Source organism: Fundulus heteroclitus, chromosome 1 (genome assembly GCF_011125445.2).
Source record: "Fundulus heteroclitus isolate FHET01 chromosome 1, MU-UCD_Fhet_4.1, whole genome shotgun sequence".
In the NCBI taxonomy this organism is placed as follows: domain Eukaryota; kingdom Metazoa; phylum Chordata; class Actinopteri; order Cyprinodontiformes; family Fundulidae; genus Fundulus; species Fundulus heteroclitus.
In genome coordinates, this window is record NC_046361.1 from 23,927,442 (window position 1) to 23,946,808 (window position 19,367).

General features: G+C 36.5%; 1 protein-coding gene across 2 annotated transcripts in view; it reads left to right on the top strand.

The window, feature by feature from the left end:
* cacna2d3a (calcium channel, voltage-dependent, alpha 2/delta subunit 3a) overlaps positions 1 to 19,367 on the top strand; it is a 186,614-nt gene that overhangs the window by 58,642 nt on the left and 108,605 nt on the right. For both annotated transcript variants that reach the window (XM_036138420.1, XM_036138425.1), the window contains exon 5: positions 18,848 to 19,010. In XM_036138420.1, the coding sequence (XP_035994313.1) occupies positions 18,848 to 19,010 (163 nt within the window). The remainder of the gene's footprint in view (positions 1 to 18,847; positions 19,011 to 19,367) is intronic.

Sequence of the window (19,367 nt, forward strand, 5' to 3'; positions counted from 1 at the left end):
AAAAATGCAAAATTTCTACTTGTTTTTGTGTTATAAAGAGCTAATTGTAGGGCCCCTGAAATGTCCTGTTATTTTTATGTGTATACACAACAATAAAACATAACTGACTCCAATTAGTTGCATTCTTCACTTGACACAATATAGTGTTCCATCATAAATAACATTTCAAAAGACAGCATCTTATCATAAAATTTGAAAGTACTGAATGCCTATCGTAAATCTATCCCAAAAACATCATGTAAGTTTATTTTCAGTCTTGCTTATCTACAAACCTCTTAGATATTTTTATTTACAGTCTGTTTTGAAATTATAGTCTATATGTTTTTCAAAATGTAACCAAAAACATGGATGTTATGAATCACAAAAGGTTTGCAAATTTGTTGATAAGTGAGTAACATTGTTAACACTGACTGAAATAGTCAAAAGTGTATTCAGAAATTTTCTTTATAGTCTTTATTTTATTTTATAACATTCAACTTTGTAAATTGTTGTTTTTGCAATCAAAATTAGGTACAGTTAATCCAAATTGGTTCACACCCCTAGTAGATATAAGGTTAAAATATTTTTTCGAAAATGTTTCTTCAGACTGAAAGTAATATTAACATTTTGGAGCAGCACACCCAGAGTCCTGACATAATCTCACAGATAAACTGCAGGAGGAGTTAAAGATTAAGGTGACTGGAAAGATTCCTTCCAACATCACTTCTCGAAACTCATCTCCAAATGTAAATCTTTCAAATGATAGCTGAAATATGCAAAAAAAAGATGCTCAGCAATTAAAAGAAAGTTATAGCTGTAATGCTAATAAATATTTTTCCATTACAAACCTAAAAGTTTGAGACTCAGAGAGACAGAAAATAATAATAATGTTAAGAGGCTCTAACCTGGTTCCAGCCTACTCTGCATACCCGGAACCAGAACCAAACACGGAGAAGAAGCATCTAGTTCCTATGCTCCACTTATCTGGAACAAACTTCTAGAAAACTGTAAAAGTTTTAAATCAAGATTAAAAACAGATTTGTTTAGGATCGCCTTTGACTGTTCTACTTAAACTGTTTTACTGCAACATCATTTGTTCAAGTTTGTCGCCTGTTTTTTTTACATTTGCTTTTAGTTCCCATTTTCCCATGTTCTATTTTGTTAAATTTTTTCTACATTTTATTCCAACTTGCTTGTTTTTATTTTCTTATATCTTAATCATTTAAAACACTTTGCATTGTCTTTGTACTGAAATGTGTTATAGAAATAAATATGCCTTGCCTTGACTAACTCTACTTTCATTTGCAATGATTTGAGCCTTTTAAGGATTTCTAAAAAAAAAAAAAAAAAAAAAACTAAATAAAAAAATGTTTTATCTTTCAATTTGTTCTGGAGTTTTAAGATTTACACAGTCTGATTTGAATTTCTACTCACAGAACATGTTTTCATAGCATTAGGGCACATATATTGTTTGTTTAATCACATCACTGAAATAAGGTAGAGGGAAGGAAATACGAAGGTAAAAGTGTTAACATTTATTCTGTTGGTTGCCTAAAAAAAACAAAAGATTGGCTGAACGGTGTTACCCTCTGGAGAAAAGCACTTTCTGTGCAACCACTCTAACGCTCTATTACTGTTTACCGCACAGTGATTATGTGCCAAAGGACAAATAATTTTCTTGCTGCAAACTGATGTTGAAGCACAGTATTATCAAAGCACAATAATTTTAACCAATATTAAATGTGGCACCACTGACTCTGGTTTAATCTCAACAATTCAGCCTTCACTTTTTGAACTTATCAACATTTTTGACTTTGCTGTTACAAAAATAAGAGGAACATAGATAATATGTAACTATGTCCTTTATGTTGGTATTCCAACTTGGCTTTCCTCAAAGCAGAGAAGAAACCCAAACAGGACTCAAGCAGCCACTGAGTGAAAATGAGAACCCCAGATCCAGACCGGCTGTCATCCCCAATGTTGTGGGGGTTTCAGAGAAACTGAGATGTTTATGTTCTAAACATAATGTCCCAATGGCTTTCAAACCCCAAAACACATTAGAGCAAAGAATGGTTCACCCCAAAGATCCAGTATGCTGTCAAGTGCCAGGATGACTGTGATCAGTTATACATCGGGGAAACAAAGCAGCCACTGGCCAAAAGGATGGCCCAGCACAGAAGAGCAACATTATCAGGCCAAGATTTTGCAGTTTACTCTCATCTGCAGGTCAGCAGTCACTCTTTTAGGGAGGAAGATATTTGCATCCTGGATGGAGAGGAATGTTGGGTTGAAAGGGGAGTAAAGGTAGTCATTTTGTGAAAAGAAACTGCCCATTATTAAACAGGGATGGAGGCTTATGGTTTCCAATTGTCCCCTTTTTACAATGCTGTTTTTACGAGTATCACTCACATGTAAAGGAGGACCATCAGAGCATTAATGGTCACTAGCCTGATGGTCCTCTTTTGCATGTGAGTACAAGGTGGTGGCAAGGGGGGCTGTCTATGTGGTGGCTAGTTTTAGAAAATAGCAATCTGTAGTTCAAAGTTGCAGGTATAAACAGTTTGTGTCCAGGATATGTTGGATCTGCAAAGATGTTAGCTGCCATTTTTCTAACTATGGACTTGTACAGGTCCTGGATGAATAGACGGTCAGTCCCAATTATCCTCTCTGCAGACCCAATTGTTCGTTGCACTCTGCACCTTTCTCTGCACCTGTTTTGTGGACGAGCCAAACCACACAGTGATAAACATGGGAAAGACCAAATGGCACTGTAGAAGATGAACAGCAGCTGCTGTAGAAGGTTACATTTATTGAGCGCCGCAAGAAGTACTGACTCTGCTGGGCCTTTTTCCAAACAGTTTCTGTGTATGAGGACATCTCAGGTCCCAGAAAAGAGTTGATACTAGGATCTGAAAGTGATTCACACACAGTATTGTTGAGGATGATGAGGGGAGGCAATTTTGGGGGTATTCTCCAGAAGTCCACCACCATATCCACTGTCTTCAGCAAGTACATTTCCAGGTGGCTCTGACTTTGGAATAATCAATCAACAACCTGTCTATATGCAGACTCATTGTTCTGGGTCAAACCAACCATAGTGGTGTCATCCACAAATTTCAGGAGATTCACAGACAGGTCCGTCGAGGTGTAGTCATTTGTGTTCAGAGAGAAGTGGAGTAGGGAGACAGCACACCCATGACTGCTGCAGGTACTGATGGCTCCTGAGCTTCCTGGCCTAACCTGCCTCGGCCGGTCAGCCAGGAAGCAGGTGATCCACTGCTTGGATCACCTGCCGGTGTGAGCTGGGTGCACTTCTGTTGTGGTTGTTCACAATTTTCAGCCTTTTTACAATGATTAATATTTTGTACACTTGTGAAAATGTTGAGAATTTTGAACGACCCCTTAATTGTCACTTGCAAACTCTTTGCTGCAGAAATCTTCATTTAGATTAAAGAAAACAAACATGTTTCAGACAATAGATGTCAACATGTATGGCTAAATACACATTTCTCTTTATAGTGGGTCCTTCTGCCAATTTTAAGACTATTGTATATCCCTTATTTACAACCATTTAACTAACATTATTAATGAGGACATTTGTTGCGTAATTTTGTGCATATATTTAAACGCAGTTGCACGTGCCTCTTTTGTGTCAGGTATGTGCTTGTGTTTTCATTTGGTACTTGATCCACATGAACATTGTTTGGAATAAAGGTGTAGTTTTATGGTAGTAATTATTTGGCAGCAATGAAATGAGCCCAACATAGAAAGTGCCTCATTGTTACAGCTTTAATGGCACAACCAGAGCCTAGGCTACCTGATAGAGTGTCCAGTGTAATAGAGAATTATCCTGAAGACAGCAAAATACTATAAAAACATATATTGCACCAGCATGGCAATATTATGTATCTAGGTCTCTGAGAATCAACGTAAAGGAACAAAAAAGGAAGCAGAGTGGATTCAAAAAAGAACATTTGAACATGCAATCATGGTCTGAAGTCATTAACAGATGCTTGTTGACATGGTATCTGGCCACAGTAATGGCAGTGGCTTTGATAAAACATCTAAATTAGGAGGTTCTGCCACACAGTTCGTGGATTGAGTAAAGGTAGAAAATAATGTCATGGTGCTCATGAAAACCATAGACCTGAAATTTGTCATTAGACATACACTCTTGAGCTCACAGCAACTAAAACATTTTGTGTTGTGAGTCCTTCAATAATAGCATAGCAACATATCCCCTTCTCCCCCTCAAATCTGTGATCTGTCATCTCCTCATCAATAGTTAGCTTTTTATATGGGTGATATAGCTCCCAGTGTCACCCTTTTCATCCTTTTTGGGGAGCCAAAAGGTGGAGAACGTCTGCATTTGTTATTGTCTAACAGTTATGTTTCCTATGGCATGTATGTCCAGTCAACAGGCATTGTCCACTGCCCTCTATCATGATATATTCTAAGATGATAATATTATAATAATATATATTATATTAGGCCTGGGCAATAAACAGAAAATTTACCGAAACTGAAATTTATGACTATAACCGATGCTATTTTGCCCATGTCAGTATTTTCAGTGTTTGAAAAAAAATGAAAAGAAAAGTCATTATTGTCTTGTTTTGGCTGTGTTTAAGTAGAAGTTTGCCCTTTAATGCAAGGCAAGCCAAGTTTATTTATAAAGCACTTTACAGATGCTGCGCTACCTGTGAAGTCTGTAGTCACGTGACTCCTCCCCATCCAGTCTCAAGAAGTGGGATACGGTGAAGTTGAGAAAATGTAGGAAATTTGAAATGTTTTAGTGGCGGCGGCGGTACAGCTGCTTGAGGAGGAAGAGGAGCAACTCTTGAGTATATTAGCAATATACTCATTATATTTGTATAATGTTGACCACAGGCCACGATCCATAGTTGTTATTATTAATATTTTAGTTTTAACCTATATGCCCTGTTAGGGAAATTTGTGTAGTTGGTAGGTGCATGCATTGAGATAATTTAGCTGTGATCGTCCTGAGGTGTTAGTGTTATGATTCATTTATTGTTATCGAGGTGAACTGCTCAATATATCAGTATATTGATTTTAGACCATATCGTCCAGCCCTATATTATATTATGTTATGCGTAATGTGTTACGTTTTTTTGTCAAGAGGGTGGTAACATTTCTTCATTTTTCACAAAATAACACTGCATTATTTGTATTTTTTTCTTATTGATGTAACATGGGGAAAACAATAATTCAACAATATGTGCTTCTATGTGTGTTATGGGAAATTGTGTTCAGTTGTTTGTTGCTTATTTTAATTTAATCAAGTTTTTTTTATTATTATGTGAGGTAAAAATGAAACAATTCCTCGACCCAGGCTAAAATTTAGAGCTGTATTAGTTTTGGACATTAATGTAAAATGCGTTTATGTTTTTATGAGCACTCTTTCCATACACCTGTGTGTGTGTGTGTGTGTGTGTGTGTGTGTGTGTGTTTGTGTGTGTGTGTGTGTGTTCATGCTTTCTGATGGTGGCAATCCTAATAGTGTGTTTTACTGCAGCACGCGGTGAATAGACGGTAATTATCACCAGCTGAACTAAAAATACCGCATCAACGCTGTAGGGTGAAACCTCCTCCATCACTATTCGGGGGTTTATTATAAAATGTTTGTGTGGTTTATAGCTACTGGATACATATTTGGCTGGCAGCGGTTTTATAGGAATTTCCTTATCTATCGTTTCCAGAGCTCTTCTGCTTCCATGTGAAATTGGCACGGTAATCTGCTGCGATTTTCCTCCCTCACTCTTTTACCCTGTGCTGTAAATAGGAAAATAAGGAGCAGTCTCCTATGGCCTCTGCAGCCAATGAAAGCCTTCTTTGGAGGTTGGAAACAAAACACCCTATTGCCAACTCTTTTGCTGACTGAAAATGTAGCCCCGGTCTAAGGGGAACAATAAAAGAAATGCTTTGTCCTTTACTTTTTTGTGCATTGCCCTTACCTCCCTGTCTAGGATGGCACTAAAGAGGACAGAGAGATAGCTGCATGCTTGTTGATTTGCCAATTTGCTGTCCACACTGGTAACAAAAACGGTTTGACCTGTGTGTCTGTGTATTCATTGTGTTGCCTAGCTCAGTGTCCTGCCACATACATTGCCAGTAATGTGAATGATTATTTTTAAGCCATCCTTTCAAGTGGTAGTTTAGTCTCTCAAACATATAATGTGCGGTTACACTTCACAGCTGTTATGTCTCACCTGCTTGCCAACTTCACACACAAACTGTTTCGATCCACCTTTGTAAACAGGTTTTCCAGAGAGATGTGGAGAGCCATGCAGAATGACTAATGCTGACAACCTGAAACCCCGTTTAAAGGATGAAAAGGTTATAGACAAAAGGGATTAAAAAGAAAAAAATAATTCCTAATAGGCACGTTTGGTTAAGGAATTTTATTTCACAAATAATACATTGTAATAAATCATTTGCACAAAGTATTGGAAAGCAGAGTTTTGCCGTTTCTCAATTCACAAGAACGCAAGTCCGTACTCCAACCAGAGCCTAGGCTACCTGATAGAGTGTCCAGTGTAATAGAGAATTATCCTGAAGACAGCAAAATACTATAAAAACATATATTGCACCAGCATGGCAATATTATTTATCTAGGTCTCTGAGAATCAACGTAAAGGAACAAAAAAATAAACAGAGTAGATTCAAAAAAGAACGGACTTCACAAGAACGCCAGTCCGTACTCGCGTTCTTGTCAAGTCCATTCATGGCAAGGACACAGGAAGTACGGACTTGGGGAGAACGAGAGCACGCAGAGCGTATCTCTGTGTATTGGAACAGAAGCGTACTCGTGTACTCGTGACGTCACCACACGCACAGCTCGTCTGGACCTGCATTTAATCTCCTGTTATTAGTAGTCTTTAAATGTTAATAAATGATTACTTATATTGATCATAAAATGAAATAATTGTATGAATAATGTATTCATTGTTGAATGTGAGAGGGAATATTTTGTGTTAAATAAATTATAATTTAAAGTCTTTAGCCTTTTTTAACATACAAAACGATTTATACACTACACCATGTTTTATTGAAAACATTTTTAAAACAATACTATTTTTAAAATCTAAAAAAAGCCTAAAAAAATATATAAAAAAACCTTGGTGCATTCTGGGAAAGCGGTCAGTCTGAAGAATGCACTAGTCTGCGCTGATGCATGCTCGATAAAGAGGGCGGGGCGAGAACAACATCCGGGGATTTGGTCCGTTCTCGGTCTGGTGTTCTTGGCAGTTGGAACAGTGCTGGGGCTGAGGGTGATGATGTGTCATGAGCACACGGGAATGCTCAGGTACACATATTGAGAAATGGTCTTTATTTCCCCCAAATTAACGCAATCATTTTCTTCTTCTGGGATTTATTGGCAGATGGCAAACAAACCATTGAAGTGTGCATTACTGCCACCGACTGGTATAGAGTGTGGTACATCATGATTTTATATATATATTTATATATATATAGTATTAATCAATGTAGTTTTCTTTAAAAAGTATTAATGATCTGTATATGTTCACTCCCTAAGCTTTTTTGTAAAAGCTTAGGCATTATCAAAATTAGTAATGCTGAGCTTGGGTCTGAACAAATGATTGTCCTTTTACTTCCTCCACCCAGTGTACTGCTAATAAAATGGCTAATAATGCTTCTGTATATACAGACAATCCATTTGTAATTAATTTACATATTTTTTATTTAGAACTCTGGAACTATAAAAACTATTTGTATTTTTCCATCTGTTTTTGATGTGTCAGTGTAAATCTTAACATACCGCTGTTTATATATTCTTGTATTATATTTCAATCTACATTGCTTTTCTTTTTCCTTTTCGTCAATGTTATTTCTACAATTGCTTCTGGAAGAATCCATGGTGGTATCACTAATAAAGGTATAATTTAACTTATCTTTAAATTATGTATTTGGAATTCTCATTTTACTGATAACCCAACCAGAGCTTCTAATTTAAATAACACAATAGACTCTACTCCAGGCTTTATACCGCAAGCTCCTCCTACAAGACAAACCAACGTTGATTGAAGTTAAATCACAATAGCACAAATGCAAACAATCAAAACACTCATATTATTTAGCAATACTCCGATTTACTAAAACAACTATAATGTAATTAAATAGTTTGGTTGTATTTGCATGCATGTGATCTTCTTTTAAATTTGTGTGGCATCCACAAGCACCCCTAGGCAGCGCATTGCAAATGGAACATCCCACAGGTAGTTCGTCTATATAACGCTTTGGAAGGCTCCTACTCTGGTTTGACATTATGGCCTAGAAAACACATGAAGGTAAGATGCTAACAAATAACTTGTACTACCTGGCAATCCTTCATCTTAACTTAAAGCAACTAACAAAGCCATCAGAATAATTTAATTCACAGTGGAGTACAACACAAACAAAGCAAAACTATTTCTGTAAGCTGGCCAGGTGTAAATAAATAAATAAATAAATAAATAAATACAAATAATTGTGTAGTTGTTAATTGTGTGTATATGCTGTGTGTAAGATACCTATCTGAAGCATCGGATACCCCATAGCTCTGAGTAAAGGCTAAAAGAGAACATTTTAACTTTAATCCCAATACATTTATCGCAGTGGAATAACACTCTTCTCTGCAAATGATTTTTCTGGATAAAACTCAAATTTTTTGTTAGTAATTAAAATGTTTCAATAATCTGTTTTATTGTATTCCTGTTGTAGCAGTTCTTGGTAGGGTGTGTGAGTGAACTAACAATAACTTGTAAAAATGTCAAACTACCTAAGAGTTTTCATTTATTGCAATCAAATGAGTCAAACTTCTCCATTAATTTTCAAAATTGTTAATTTAATTTAATTAATTGCTAGTATTTTAGACTTTCTGAAGGTCAAAGTTGTTCTTTGAATATCTGCAAATTTCCCCCTAATCATATTTGCGCTCTGTCATAGACATGCAACATGTCCAAGCTTTAGCTCTCTATTTCACCAACTGAATAAACATAAGAGAGGGAATGTGGAAGTAAAAGTGTAATGTTGACACAACATGCTGATGTGAAATGTTTTACATCGCTAGCTTAGCAATAAATCAAACCCTCCAATAAGGTTTTGAGAAAACCTGCATGATTTAAAAACTGCGTTAACGAGATTCACCTCGCCTTACTAATGTCCTCAGTTGACTTTTTTCATTTTTTTTTTATTGTGGGCTTTGTTAGGGGCAGATCCTTTCCGTAGCTGACTGGCACACATCTGAGTGTTAACACTATAAAAGAGCTATGGGGGATAAATATTCTGTTTTTATTACATTGATTTTGCTATCACAAGGCAATTAGGGACTGTTAATGAACTGTTGAGACAGGAGTGAGAAACCTTGTTAAACGTTTCCCCCATATTTTATTACTTCATTAGTTTTACAATATATAAATTAACATTGTTAAACACTTAGCTTTTAAATATGCAACATGGACAAAAATTGTGTTGATTATTGAAATTGCTGTTCATTAAAATGTTTTGTGCATAACAAGCTTTTGCATTTCAATCTATCTTCCCCCAGAGTTGTGAAACTCAGGCTTTAAAAAGCATGAAGTGAGATTTTAAGTATTGCATATCCACCATTACTTGGCCTCTCCTCCAAGTTATTTACTCAGACTGCTGCCTCATTTAAGCAGTGATTATCTACACTCATGGCCCTTGGTTATTTTCCAGTCACATTTCCACACTTTTGGAGTGGTGACTTTCCCCTTTCACCACCGTGGAAAAAGAGCGTTTGGATGAGGGTGAGGAAAAGTGAAGATTAAAGTTAAAAGAGAGTACCAGAGGGTGGAGCATCATGGTTGACCCTCCCTGCTGCCTATATGGTGTCTTTTCTATTTTAAAATCCTTTTTTAGTCCTTTGGGTTGTTGATTCCATGTGTTGCTCCACTGAAAAAGATTTATTTTCTGATCGAAGTAAAACAACATTTAACCATATTTTATATATTATTTTTATATTAACAATATTTTATTTTTATAAGCGTAAATGTGAGCTGAACATAGAACATGAAATTAGGAAGCGTTTGAATGTTTAGCTTCCACTTGAGCCAAAATTATTTATATTAGGGGAACAATCCCCAACAATTTAAGCTCTAACTGTAACACCTTTATGCTAAAAGTACTACTTTTAATTGCAAGGGAAATGGTTACCGTCTCCTGGCTTAAGCCTCAGCCCCCCAATATTATTACTATTAAAAAAAGTTTATTACATGGAGCAGATAACAGCAAAATTACAAATGAAAACAGACCTATTCGGTGATAAATGGGCCTTAATTCAAAGCTATTTTTCAAATGGAATTTTCTTTGTAACCCAAAAAGAAAGATCAGGAATAAAAAGAAGAGGAAAAGAAAGTGAGGGAGGAGAGGAAAGAAATGGAATGTAATGTACACTTTGTTTTTAACTCCTGGACACAACGAGTACCACAGGCATGTACCTGTTACTGTGTATTGATGGATCACTGAACCTATTCAAGTGTATGATGTGATTTTTGCTGCAATGTTTGAAGAAAATAAAACAAGTTGAAAAAAAGTTTTTTGTGGCATAAAAGTGGTAATTTATGGTCATCAAGAGGTTCAGAAATTCTTATACCCTTGTTCAATTTAGACATGCACAAGGTTCTGAATGGAACCTTGTGCATGTCTAAAAATTAATAAATAAATCAATAAATTAGTGCTTCTCAAATAGTGTGAGTGCCACCTGCGGAAGGGGGGGGGGGTCACAAAAGCAGAATTAAGTAATCTGATTAGGCTTCAACAAACTGGTTTTATAAACCAAGCTTAGGAGGAGCAGCACATTCAAGATAGGTTTAAATAACTTTCTTTCATTACAAAGCAAACATAAATCAGTTTGAACATATTGAATTAACCCAATACATAAAACTCTGATGAATTTAGACAATAACCAATATTTATATCACTCAAAAGCATTGACTGCTAGAGCAAATTCTCAGTTATTTAGGCCATGTCAACAGTAAAGAGGCTTAAATCGGAGGCAATCGGACTTTTGCTCAGTTTTTCTGAAAATGTTTCAGCACCCTTGCAGGAGTCTATGTCAATTCTGGTGACTCGCACTAACTAGTTGGAGCGCTGCTGATCTTAAACACATGGAGGCTCAGTGTTGGCCTTTCTCTTTTGACAAAGATAGCTTCTTTCACCCCCATTTCAAACCTTCTGTTCTGTCTGTCCCAAGTGTGGATATTGTCATCAAAAGTGTGTCCGTTGCTCCTAAGGTACAAGTGGACTCCCGAATATTGCTGGACCTCTTGTGCTGCACCATGCGTTTATGCAGTTGTTTGGTTTTTCTGATGTAGGAATCTGAGTGGTCCTCGCTGAATTGGCCTGCATAGAAAGTATTCACTTTGGGGTGACACTGGTGCAGGAGCTGGGGAGTTGCTGCTGTAACCTGTACTTTGCTGGTTTAAACCCCATCTCCAGCCATCTCAGTCGTTGTGTCCTTGGGCAAGACACTTTGCTTGCTGGTGATTGTCAGAGGACCTAGTAGTGCCCGACTGTATAGTAGCCTTGCTACTGTCAGTCTGCCCCAGGGTAGCTGTAGCTACAAATGTGGCTTACCACCGTCAGCGTGTGAATGAATGAGTGAATGACTGAATGTAGTGTGAAGCCCTTTGAGGTCCTCAGGACTTGAAAAAGCACTGTACAAGTACAGGCAATTTACCATTCACCATTCAGCTCTTAATACTATATATGGATAGTGACATCATGGAGCAACCTAGAGCAAGTTGTGATGAGAAAGAGTATGTCAATTTCTTCTTGAGTTTGACATGACATCTGTAAAGATGTTAACTGTAAGAGTCCACCGCAGTAAAACACCTGATGGCTCACTGGCCGCAGTCGTATGCAGCATTATTGTTGGCAGGGTGCTTGGGAGATAACTGTTTTATAGTTCTGAGACCCGTACCTTAACTAAACACATCTCTTTAAAAAAACATGTCCAAGTCACTAGTCAGATTATTTGGACAAGAAAAAAACTGTGAGCTTTTTACATCGTTTTAAACTCACTTCACTTTAATCAGCACATAATATTGGGTGCTTATGATTTATTCAAAGCATTATGAGCAACAATGAATTTACCAAGTGAAAAACACCTCCAGTGCTTCATTTCTTTTTTTTTTTTTACTTTTGCTAACCTTTATTTGTCCTCTCTGTCTATCCCACATCGAGTGAGTGGGTGCTGATGCTACATGTGCAATCTCTCAGCTTAATGCACTGTAGAGTTAAAGATCAGGTTGTTAACACCATGATCAGGGCATGCATTAGTGGCACAGGGCACTCCTTCACTGTACTGCTGGAAAAGCATAATTGACTTACTGAAAATATTCACCCACATTTGGACACTCTATCTTTGCAGCGTGCATACAGAAACACGTGCACTGACATCATGGTATCTGTGTCCTTACACCCACTCTGGCATTGCAACTCAAAAACGGTGTAACATGAATTCAAATTAAAGGCTGCTTGGTGTTGGATTGATTTAGTCTGTTAACTGACTGATCATTTGTCTATTTCTTCTATCATTTGTTTAATTTAGATATTATTTAGATTTTGTCTGGTAAGTGTATTAAATATTCATTCTTAAAAAAGTAATTACATTTAAATAGTTTGTGTTGTGCTATGTGTGTTTTCTTATCGTTGTTTTTTTAGTATTGAGTCTCCCTTTTTTTGTCACAACATCTGCATTATGGGCTGCTAACATCAGTGTAGCCCCTTGTTTTCACCCAGAAACATTTGGAAGCAATGGGTACTGGTTTATCTAGATAAAAAATAGACAGACCAAAAGTGATCACATTGTTCATCTGTTACATAAATGATGTTTAGGAGACAATGTATAGAGACTGTAGTCACATGTGCTTCAGATCCTGACCTATAGCTCATGCTATACAAGCTCTTAAAGTAAATTACTAAAGCTATGTTACAATGTTTCAATAATCTGTTTTTATTGTATTCCTGTTGTAGCAGTTCTTGGTAGGGTGTGTGAGTGAACTAACAATAACTTGCAAAAATGTTAAATTAACTAAGAGTTTTCATATATTGCCATCAATGAGTGACACTTCTTTCATTTTCAAAATCGTTATTTTTTTATGAATTTCTACTATTTTAGACCTTCTGAAGGTCATGCAAAGTTGTTCTTTGAATATCTGCAAATTTCCCCCTAATCGCTCTTTGTGCGCTCTGTCATAGACATGCAACATATTGCTGGACCTCTTGTGCTGCACCATGCGTTTACGCAGTTGTTTGGTTTCTCCGATGTAGGAATCTGAGCAGTCCTAGCTGCATCGGCTTGCATACAAAGTATTCATTTTGGGGTGACACTGGTGCAGGAGCTAGGGAGTTGCTGCTGTAACCGGTACTTTGCTGGTTCAAACCCCATCTTGACACTCAGTTCAGATTTTTTGCTGAAAACGGTTCAAAAAAATAAAATGTGACCACCATCAGATTTCTGTCTCAACGGTTCAAGACCCCAAAGTGACCTGCATGCACAGATAACAGAAGAAAACGTCAAATAGCAGCACACTGTTTACTAATGGCGGATGTAAATGGTACGAATAGTGTTGAATAAAGCGTTGTTCAAAAAAAGTCATAGTGGAACCAGCATCTCTGTGTTAGATTGAATTTTGTGAGCAATGGGAGCTGTCTAATTTAAGACCACATCATAACAAGAAGAAGAAAGGGTAAGCAGAAAACAGCACAGCTATTAACAGTGGTCTTTTGTGAAGCCATGACTGCTATACTGCTGTAGAGAAGTCTGGCTGGATGTGTAGTGGGAACCAGGACATTGACGTAAAAGATGGATGAAATGTGAAATGTCCGTTTAGAGTGCAGAAACTTTAAAAAGTATTCAATATGTATCCAAATTAGTACCAGATATGAAAAATGCACGAATTAGATTTTTATTTGGGGAGGAGGGGGGATAAAAGCTCAATATTAGACTCTTTACACTGACGTGAAAAAGACGGATATGGGTTGTAAATAGACAAAAACATTGGACTGTGAATGTAACCTAAGTGTCACTGAACACATGTCCAAGGGAGAAAAATTAAATTGTGAATTTGGCAGGTTTTCACAAGCAAACATAGCACTGGATTTGATCCAACATTTATCAGAAGCAATTCTCATAAGGGTGATTAGTACTCACTTTCTTATACAGCAAGGCTTCTTGATAGTTTCTCTTGTTCTGTTTTACTGATTTTCCTGGACCCAGCTCTTGTTTTAGCAGTGTGTGCTTCAAAGTACGGATTAGATATGAGGCGGTGATCAACAGTGCAGGGGCAGACCTAGGGCCAAGAGCTTTGCAGACATTCAATATTAAACATTTTAATTCTATTACTTTTTTTCTGAATCACATTCTTTAGTCGAGAGATCTTTCTTAGTTCCCAATATGTCAATAACTGATCGTCATGGCAAGAACTTATGACTGAGGCTGTTTTCTCATAAAAACTTTCTAGACTTTGTGATCATTCCATTTAATAAAAATGCATGTTCCCATTTTAGGTTTAATACATTATCAGTAATCGATATTAAAAGGTAGATCTAAGCATAGATTGTTTCAAAGCTCTCTGAATTTATAAATGTATAATTGCCCCTGTTCTGAAGTCTTCACATTGGCTCCCTTTATCTCAGAGAATAGACTAAAAAAATACATCAGTTTTATAAATATACTAAATGGGACAGCTTTGTCGTCATTGCATCAACCTTCCAGACCACCTCGGTCTTCTGGTTCAAGTCTACTTATGCACTTTTTTTCTGAGAACTGAAAGCCGTTAAGCCTTACAATCAAAGAATATTTTGCATGTCTCTGCACCTTTTGTTCGAACGGAAACAGGAAAGAAAGCTTTCAGTTTTTCTGCTTGTCCTGCTTAGAAATGCCCCACAATCTGAACTCAAACTGTCGGAACTTGTTTCACTAAAAGACTCTTGCTCTATCTTAAGAAACCGAAAACATAAATCCTTCGAACAGTGCCCGTGTTTTGAATCTAAAATTATTACTGCTTTAAGTTTTGTATTGTCACTGCAACAATACCACCTGCATTTTATTAATCAAATTGGTTGTAATGTATATATTTTAATAGTTCATATTGGGGAGTGGGGGGGGAGAGGGGGTTGCTGTTTTCCATATAAGATGATGTGGGCTGCTGCCTTTTTAGGCTAGGTTACCCTTGTGAAACAGTTTTTAATCTAAATGGGTCTATTATGTGGTTAAATAAAGGTTTGATAATAAATACAAATTTTAGTAACCTATGGGTTGCTGGTCCAAACCCTTGCTCTGACCATCTGGGTTGTTGTGTCCTTAAGCAAAACAGTTCACCCACATTGGCTGTTTTTCGCACCAATTGATTGTGGCTCTAATTTCCGATTTGGGCCATTTGATTATTAGAAACTTGCATTATTATGCTTCTAATAATACCAAAATAATGACAGATGATGATGTTGTGCTAATAGATTATATTTATTAAACTTATATAGCCCCATTTGCTTACATTGCACCAGGAGTAGATAAGAAATACATATACTTATCAGTTGTCTGTGCAGATACAATTCGTCCCCAAGGAATTGTAATCCATATAACGCATCAGACAGCTCCTTTATGTACCTAAAAAAAAGTCTGATATGATATAATAAAACCTGAAAAAATTATAAAATTGCAGAGAAGCAAAATGACCAGCATCCTATTGGTTCTAAATCTAGCTACACAAATCATTAAGACAAAACGAGCAAAAACAAAAATACAACATTGACAACATTATGCTTTTTCGTTTTAAGTTCTAAAGTACTGGAATAAGATCTAAAGTTAATTTACATTAAAATGCTATATACTGAAAAAACAAAACAAAACATATCTCGTTGGATGTCAGGAAAATCAATTCAGCTTACCATACTTTTCTTATTTTTGTATCCATGCAGAGGACACAATATGGACCATATATTCAACCCTACCCTTTCTCACCTTGAAAAGGGAGCATACTCTTTGATAAAGGGTTTTAAGTCTAATCAGGCCTGATTAATTATACTGATAGGCACAAAGCTTGCTAACCTAATTGATGGCTTTATCTGTGGTTTGCACTGTGCTGAAGGGATGGTATTGTTTCTCATGAGAACCCAGTCAGATTTACCCCTTTGAAGGTTACCCATGCTCAAATGGAGCAGCTGGTGTGTCTGAGGGGTTGAGCACGCAGATATAAAAGTCCACTGAGGGATGTAGAAGTCCATTTAATTACATTTAAAGTGCTTCTGCCATAGTAGTTCAATAATGCATTAGAAACAAAAGACAACTTTATTATATTATAATAGAATAAAGAAACAACTAAAAACTAAATTGTAATTTTTTTTACCTGTTAATTAAATAAATTAGACATATTTTTGGTAGGAGAGGGATGTGTAAATCATTGTAGATCCAGAGTGTTCTAAAAGGATTTCGCTCATTTGCCTTATTAAAAGATGGTTATCCAATTTTTTTGGACTCGATTGAAGACAACTGAACTCTTTGTGATCTTGCAATATAACTACAGAATTTGGGCCAGTATTTCTTTGAAAATACCTACTGTACTTACTCAATTTTAATAAATGAATTAAGAGCAGATTTTAATGCACCAAAGTCTGCATTTGAGCATCGGATCGATGTGGTCCTATTTACCATGGAATTAAAGAGAATTAAAACAATTACAGTTAGCAAAAGATTTTTTATGTTGTACCTAACATTTTTGGTTGGAAGATTTTAAGCTGTCTGTAATAATTTTGCCCAAATCAAAAATTAAACGTTTCCATCAGCCACCTGTGCTGATGGCCCAAATTGTTCTTGAAATGCAGTTGGAAGGCGGCACAAAATCAGCACAGGGGCTGCACTTTGGACACACCTGCTTTATACAGTATGTAATTCCATTTTATCTGTGTTGTACTGCGCTTGGGATCTCTGTATTCAGGGAGAGATGCTTACTAAATAGACTTTGTTATTGTTTACTAATGTTGCTTTATGGTTTTGTTCCAACATATTTGCTATTTATGTCATCCCATATTAACTTTTTCTTCTGTTCATTTCTCAGAAAGTATTCCACAGTATTTATGTTTGTTGAGAATATTAAAACTCATTAGGAGGCTGTATTAAACTCTTTAACAAAATAGCAAACATATTCAAATGTCTCTGGCAAAAAAAAAAGATAGAAAAATAAAACCATTTTGTCTTTTGAAGCTTTTAGCATGTTATCTTAGTCCTGCATTGGGCTCCATCTATTTTCCTATCAACTCCGACGAGCTTTCTTGCACCTGTTAAACCCAAGCTCCCTCACAGCATGATGCTGGCACTACTGTGTTTTTTTTCTATGGGAAAGGGTGTTATTAGAGTGATGTGCTATATTATTTTCAATCAAAATTTGTATTCATGGAAAAATATAAAATTTTAGCTTGACCTAAAAAGGAGCAGTTTATTTGTCATGTTTGCTGTGTGCTCTCTACAAGGCTAGCTGCAAACGTCCAACTAGACATCTTAATTTTTTTTTTCCAACACCGGCTTTCTTTTTGCCACTTTCCCACAATTGCCAGATTTATGAAATGCAGAACTACAAGTTTTTCTACCAACATTTTTCTCGCACCTGATAAGTTGAGCTCTGTTGCTCCATAGATGTCTTGCCTTTTTGAGATATTTGAACTGTACAAGCAATAGGAAAATGGTTTATTGTTCATATAGTGAAGTGGTGAATGCATTTTGTTTCACATAAACCTGTCATCGGTCATATCTGTGCTTATTGGAATGTTCAATTTTCTCAATATTTAGCTTTCTTGATTTTGCTGCTTTCAGTGGTGCAGCAATATGAACTGACCTCCAAGATTTCTATATTTGGATTTATTGACTTTGAAAGTCTAAAATATGTGAATAAAAAATAAAATGTCTTGTTTGAAATAAGAAGAAACATCTTAGAATTTCTTACAGTGTGCATTGTAAATCAGAATAACTTATTTCAAGAAAACAAGTCTATTTTTAACATCCTTTTAATGAAATCTTCAAATTGGATTTTAGATTTGGCTTGAATTTAAGTCCTCTGTGGATTAAAAAGTACTTGACCCAATAAAGAAATTCTGGACACGTGTAAAATCCACACAATTGAATTTTACAGACAAGGGGATACATGCTAAAAATCACCTGGCATGGTCACGACTGTCGCCTGCTTTTAAAAACATTAGCTTAGATTAGCTATATGGGTGAACTTGCAATGTGATGAATGTTATTTATTTTTCGCATTGACACGTGTCCATTTATTTTTAATCCATGCGAGCCTGCTGAAGTTTGAAATTCTGCACCTTTGAATGGTTTTTGCCTTTTAAATGCCTCCTGTTCTGCAGTGTTCCTTTTGCAAGTGCAATCTGTGGTGTCTTCTAAAGCTCGGGGATGCAGGGACTCTTGTGCTTTTGACGTGTCTAGAACTATGATTTATTAATACTCTTCCTACTCTACGCAGTACTAAAAATACTTTTGAGGCGCAGCACCTCATGCACGATGTAGCTGGGCAAGTAGTGCACAGATGCTTGAGGTGGGATTTGTCAGCTCAGCATCTTTCCTCTATAAAAACATGAATGTCCTGGGATGATCTAGGGATTCAGGTTACCTCAGCATGCAAAGCCATCTGATTTAGCTCCAAAGTCGCCAGGTTCTGTCATGCATCAACAGCATGACTTAGCTAGCTGAACACATTGAGACTGAGACCTTCGGATCTGAATGACAGCTTTGGCGGAATTTGGGAGTTAACGTTATATCTAGGCTTTGGCTTTGTGCAGATGTTTTTAAGTATCTTTCTTTGTTTCTCTGTGTTTACAGTATGAATACTTCAACGCAGTGCTGATCAATGAGGTTGATGATGAGGGGAACAGTGTAGAGCTGGGAGGAGAGTTCATCCTGCAGCCCAACGATCATTTTAACAACCTGTCAGTCAACCTCAGCCTCAGTGTGGTCCAGGTGCCCACCAACATGTACAATAAAGGTATGTTCACAATCTACAATATATACATGGCATAAAAGAAATGGGATTGATATTGAAAAATCTGTGTGAAAAATTGCTTTACATGAATGCAAACTGTGCAAAAGGTTTGACTCTAGAATGAATTCAGTGTTATTAAAAGCACTCAGGGTTTGTTCTGTCTTATTAAAATAAATGGTTCAAAACCAATTTCAGTTATGATTTCCTAAGTTTAATGTAGAAGAATAGGATTAGTTAGGTTTCAGTAATGTTACCGACACCTTCCATTTTTTAAAACTAAGTGATGAATAAAATCTGTAAAAAATAAAAGGCCAAATGATCCAGCAAACCGATAATTTAGAATGTTTAAAGCTCCTTTCA